At 43.1% G+C, this 6,161-nt stretch overlaps 1 protein-coding gene across 1 annotated transcript; it reads right to left on the bottom strand.

Moving 5' to 3' along the window:
• Window positions 1-3,270: 3,270 nt before the first annotated feature.
• LOC146237357 (pancreatic secretory granule membrane major glycoprotein GP2-like) lies at window positions 3,271-6,161 on the bottom strand. Its single transcript, XM_084685909.1, has 8 exons — window positions 5,773-6,161; window positions 5,542-5,639; window positions 4,585-5,201; window positions 4,322-4,479; window positions 3,878-4,126; window positions 3,640-3,799; window positions 3,385-3,409; window positions 3,271-3,290 (listed from the first exon to the last, which is right to left on the bottom strand). Exons 1-8 carry the CDS (start codon window positions 6,159-6,161, stop codon window positions 3,271-3,273), a joined length of 1,716 nt encoding a protein of 571 aa, XP_084542035.1.

The following is a 6,161-nucleotide window of genomic DNA, read 5'->3' as shown; positions in this document are numbered from 1 at the left end:
TATACATTTAAAATAGACAATTACAATGTAGACTCAGGAATTGCTCTTGAGAAAATTGAGGTATCGGCACCTGTGCTTTAACATGGGTGCGTGCTGCAGTGGCTATTTGGCAAGCTCAGAAGAGCGTGCTGACATGGAATTCTGGGGCATCGGTTTGTGTTTTTGGTTAACCTGCTTCGATATGACATGCGTTGATTGGGATACTGTTCCAAAATTTCCGGGATTATCAATCTAAATGAATGCACTGACTCAGGGGAGCCTTTCAAATTGAAAAAGACGGCAAAGATGTCCATCTGGCTGTTGCGTGGCAACGATTTATGTAGGAACTATACTTTGTAGTAGCGGAAGAATGACGGTTTATTATTAAACTATTTTGTTTTTATTGTTTTTATTGATGAAACCATATCAAATGTTTGTAGTAACAGTTTTAGAAAAGCAATAAGCCCCAAGAGGCCGTGGTTTACGCTGATTTTAGAACAGGTAAGGGGGTTTTCGGTACTCCGCTTCGCGTCGTGCCTAACAACTCCCCTTACCTGTTCTACAATCAGCGTCAACCACGGCCTCTTGGGGCTTATTGCTTAAATAATAAATGTATGACCTACAGCTCCGACTGTATGCCAAGAAATCAACACATTAGGCTATTTTGTTACATCGGATAGGCATGATTTCCCGATAGCCTATATCCTGTGTTTTTAGGAATATATGGCCAGGCTAAATTATATAGGCAAATAGTAGCCTACCCATAGTAGACCCCTATACCTCTAATAGGCTGTAAACAACAAATTAAGCTATATATATAGCCTACCTTTTGTAGTTATGTTTGTAGTTTCAGCAGTCCGTATTTTCTTACGTTTCATTGCGTCTCACTCCTTGGCAGTGGTTGAGCTAGAAGTGTTGAAGTCACAGTCATTCAAGTATAATGGACATAGCATATTGGCCTGTACCGTATAAGCTAATACATTTATATTTACTTGAATTTGACTGGGAATCTCTTTCAGCTTCATCGTAAAGGTAACCCATGAGCTTTCCACACGCAATTATATCTTTGAGCCTATATCCTACTATAAATTATAAATTATTAATAGTTACAATTGGCCTACATTAGGCCTATTTGCTAAGTTATATAGGTAGTAGGCCTGATATAAAATTAAATTGCAGTATTAAATCATAGCCTACTTGTCACATGTGTCATCGCGTCGCTCGTCAGTATGGCTTCCCTCGTCCCACACCTGGCCTCTACGGAGGTTCACACGTGCAACGAACACCTGTCATAAAAACTGCTTTAACCAGCTATTTGCCACCGAAAACCTAGCCTTTGGGTGGGTGGTGTTTAGCTTACTGAGGAGTGAGTTTAAACATTTAACATCGTTAACACTTAGCCTACATATTTTCAATCTACTGTTATTAATACATATGACCATAAGTAGCTATTATTGATACATGGGTTATATATGTTGGTCTATATAGCTATTAATTCAATATGAACAACATTATTATTTTATGCCTACAGCAGGGTCCACAAGTCTTCTTATTCAAGAACATTATTTAAGAATACAAATCTCATCTTGTTAGCTCTCTATCTCTGTTGTATGTCTTTATGAAATTGACATAGGCCTATATATATAAATATCCTCTTCACTCAACATTTACTTTTGCCTACTTTTACCTATACTTTTGCTAAATTATTTATTGCAGAATAAACGTGTAAAAGCATTGCTACGCATAGTTAAGGCAATCGATAAGGCTGACTGTGGTTGCATTCTGTAAGTAGGCTATAATCATTTCAATAATTATAATATGTCTTATTATCATAATTACCATAAAATATAAATAATAAAAATGAAAAAATAAGAATAATCGGCCTTCAAATAATAATAGCCTACAAATGAATAATAATTTGTTATTCACAAATTAGTCTAAGACTTTTAACGTCGAGTTCGGTTCGGAATATTCAATGTAGCGCTGGCTTTTAAAGTTTTTAGTTTAAGTTTGGGTCTTGAAAGGACAGCCTTCTTGCCTACCCTCTGACAAAAAACGCTAGTTTTTCCCATTTTTGTAAGTTACAAAATGTGCTCTTTTGGCTGCGGAGTTAATGTTGATTATTGAAAATACTGTAAAATAATAAACACTACAATGCTTTAATCACTGCTGTCTCCAACAGCGCTCCAGTGAGCAAAAAGTAACAAGCTTTCAACCTGCCTTGCACTCGGCTGATATAGCCTAATTTAAGCAAGTTTATATATATATAATACAAAAACGTTGTATCAACACTTGATAAGTTGTATCAGCTTTTTAAATAGATTCGAATACATTTAATAAATAATAAGACTATACTTATGTTATAAAGTATTTTATAAAACAAAATACAATTTTATAAAACAAAATGCAATTTCATAAAAAGGCCATAACAAACGCAAAACGCAAACCCTAAAACATATAGGCCTAGTTGTTAATGAAATAAATCCTTTGTTAACGATAAAAACAAGCCGATGCTGATCTTAAAGGTCAAACTGCTATAACCTATAGCACTCTGAACACACCATAGTACTTACATGTATATTATAAATTCCGCCTTGGATCACGCGAAAAGAATACTGACAACTGATCAAGCCCATTCCTCTCTTGCGTGCATGTGGGCGTGTCTTCGGTGACAGCGACACTTTTTTGTCCACCGTCTGGCACGTGCGCGACCAAGCCGTCACCCCTGCTCTTCGACTTGAAACAAACGCCCCGGTTGATCTTGATGGTTTTGTATTTACTGTTTTGCACCTGGATAATTCCGGTGATTTTATTAAAAAACTGATTTCAAAAATCTATAACTATTTTCCCAGTAGCTTACTATTTTTTTCTGTTGTCGAACCTGGCCCAAAGTAATAGCTTTCTATATATTTGAAATGGGGAAACTGGCACATAAACGCACATTTCTAATGTAAATGTAAATTTAGCGTATGCACCTCAAAATTAATGAACAACACCTGTACCATCAAAGAGATCATATCACCCCAGAAAACCGAATAAGGCAGGATCAGAGACAAAACAAAAATACCAGTGGGACATGAGATCAATGATCTAATAATGGAAAGCCCATTTTATTTTATTCACATGGCAATACAAATAAAACAGAATGAGATAAACAAGTTAATTGAGATTGAGCATTAATCTTTGAAGGAGTTTTAACAGAAGGAATCTGAGCGGCAGTTGGTCATTGCAGGGAAGGTTCTCATAAAGTCACATGATGTTTGGATCCAGGAAGCAGCCGAGGGAGGGAGCTCAGTCAAGTGTGCTGTCCCCTGGAGGTCAGAGGACAGAGAAAATCACATCGTTTTCTGGGTGACAATCACTATGATAACATCAACCATGCTTGGGAGACAGGTGAATACTCACAGGTGATTGGTCCAATGGTGAGGGGCTTGAGAGGGAGAGATTCAGAGACAGAACGTGCTGCTATTCTGGAACACATCTGTGGAGAGAGACCAGTAGAGTCAGAGAGACCAGTAGAGTCAGAGAAAAGAGAGCCAGAGAGACCAGGGTGTCAAAAGTCCAGGGAGAATGAGAAGGTCCAGAGAGCCAACTGTCAGATAGACCAGAAAATGTGTAAAGAAAGTCAGAGAGACCAGGATGGAGGGTGGGAGGACTCACAGGAGAGCAGGAGGAGGTCTTCTGGTCACACAGGTTGAGGCTGCAGTGCAGGTAGACGTCCCTGTAGTCCCCCTGGAACAGGAACAGCAGCGCAGAGAAGCGAGCCTGGAGGGACAAGCCACTCTCCTCCACGGTCACCTGGCGACGGTCGGCAGGACACCTGGAAGTGGAAAGAGAAGAGTTGGACACTAAAATAACAACTGACGCTACATACACACTCACAAACATGCACACATACTTGTGCTGGATGAGGAAGTATCTTGTGAGATTGTAAGGATTGGCGGAGTGGGTGGCGTAGCAGTCCTCCAGAACGACCACAAAGCGATCAGTCTCCGTCTCCTGTACGGACACGCCCACATGCATGATGGAGCCCAGAGGCAGAGTGACCGGGCCTGCTGGGTAGGGCTCCATGTAGTCAGCGCCGTGAAACAGAGACATCGAGGCCTTGGCCTTGGGACCCACATTCACCAGGCCTGCTCCATCCATTCTGTCGACATTGAGAACAGGAAGATCACCTTGAGGAACACTGCACATTCAATACTGACCTGAAACTTAAGACAATGATTCAGTTAACAAGTGTGATGATACCCTAATCAAAGCTTCAATATACACATTGTTTACCCACTGGTATTCTGCTTCACAACCTCAACTTTTTGTGACCTCTATCCATTTGTCTACTCACCCCAAATAAGGCTTTATTACCACATCCAGACTGGTCTCTGTGTCCATTGGGTAGATGCAAGAGAAGTGGATTCTGATTGGTTGAGACAGAGAGTCAGAAGCTAGGTTCAAAGGGTAAACAAAGATGTTGTTGGAGAAGATAACGTGAGATCCGTTGGTCTGCGGGGACAGAAAAGAAAGATGTAACAAGCTAGATACAGTATACGGGGGTGGATGAACGAACGTTAGATTGGATGAATTCATGGATTCATGGGCTCTCCTCACCTTCAGACTGTTTCCACAGCTGCCCTCCTTGCGCTCCACCTGGTACCACATCTTCCCGTCACGCTCCAGGTGAGTGGAGCAGAGACGATCTGACAGGTGTGCTGAGGACGAGTCCAGGCCGATGGCCTTCATCTCAGCCGACGGGAGCCCCACTTCTATGACATTCCTCCCGCACTCCAGGTAGGGCTTTGCGATTGGTGGAAGAATTGTGGGTTCAGGGGTCATGGTAGTTGTAGTTGTGGGTTCAGGGGTCGTGGTAGTGGTGGATTCAGGGGTTGTGGTAGTGATGGGTTCGGGGGTTGTGGTAGTGGTGGGTTTGGGGGTCGTGGTAGTGGTGGGTTCGGGGGTCGTGGTGGGTTCTGGGGTCGTGGTAGTGGTGGGTTCAGGGGTCGTGGTAGTGGTGGGTTCAGGGGTCGTGGTAGTGGTGGGTTCGGGGGTCGTGGTAGTGGGGGGTTCAGGGGTCGTGGTAGTGGTGGGTTCGGGGGTCGTGGTAGTGGTGGGTTCGGGGGTCGTGGTAGTGGTGGGTTCAGGGGTCGTGGTAGTGGTGGGTTCAGGGGTCGTGGTAGTGGGGGGTTCGGGGGTCGTGGTAGTGGTAGTTGTTGGGAGCTCTGAAACAGCTGAAATAAATGTAATTTGGATGGATTACTATCTACAGTAAACATTTACATTTTATTCTACGTTAAGCTGATCAAAGGTGTCAATTTCACCAGGACGACAACACGGAAGAGTAGTTTCGAACCACCTCAGTTTTACAGTCAGAATTAGCGGTTTACAGATCTCATGTAATGTTTCATTCCAAGTCCAGCAATTAGAATTTCTTTATCTTCTGTCAAATTTCAATGTGGTTGATTACAGTTGTTCCACAAGTGACAAAAGTGTTCATAATTTACAAAATACAACTCAAACTGTTTGTTTTAAATTGGAATTATTTAAATGAAATGGTAGCCAGCCACGTACCGGCACAGTAGGCAGAATCGCTCTTAGAAGGTGTCACCAGCTTGTAGATATAGAAGCCTCCGGGACACATTTTCACGTGTATCTGCTTAGAGTCATACCTGTCAGAGCCAGCGGGAGACCAATAGTAGAGTCAAAGAAAAAATGATTGGCTTCACTAAATCAGTTAATTCCCAAATGAACTGTGTTCAACCAGAAACTATTCAGGACTGAGATTTGATGAATCAACTGTACCTGCAGCAGCTGCCCCTCCCCACGCCACACACATTGGAACGAACCACTCCCTCCTCTGGACGGGGGTGTCTGTTGCTGAGCCACAGTGGGTACTGGGCCCCACACATGGAATCTCCCACGCAGATCTCGGGAATCTTAGCGTTGACGCCGTTCAGCATCAGGCGGTACCAGCCGTCCCAGCGGATGTCGCGGTCGTTGAGAGAGTGCCTGTCCGAGGTGAGCTTGTTGGAGACCGAGCGGCGAGGGTCATCCAGGATGGAGTGGTGATCGCAGGGGTCCACACACTTTTTGGAGTTGTCGACGTTCAGACAATCCTGCCCGTTGTTGCAGTACCGGGACCCACACCAGAAATTGGACGAATAGGGAGCTGGACTCTCAGACACATCCAT

Source organism: Hypomesus nipponensis, chromosome 21, assembly GCF_054491055.1.
Source record: "Hypomesus nipponensis isolate SF chromosome 21, ASM5449105v1, whole genome shotgun sequence".
NCBI lineage: Eukaryota > Metazoa > Chordata > Actinopteri > Osmeriformes > Osmeridae > Hypomesus > Hypomesus nipponensis.
This window is presented reverse-complemented; position numbering and strand designations above follow the sequence as displayed.

Coding starts and splice junctions, on each gene's coding strand:
- LOC146237357 (XM_084685909.1), bottom strand. CDS start 6,161: ATGGATGTGTCTGAGAGTCCAGCTCCCTATTCGTCCAATTTCTGGTGT. Junction 4,480..4,584: donor GCTGTGGAAACAGTCTGAAG/GTGAGGAGAGCC, acceptor CTGTCCCCGCAG/ACCAACGGATCTCACGTTAT. Junction 3,800..3,877: donor TACTTCCTCATCCAGCACAA/GTATGTGTGCAT, acceptor TTCCACTTCCAG/GTGTCCTGCCGACCGTCGCC.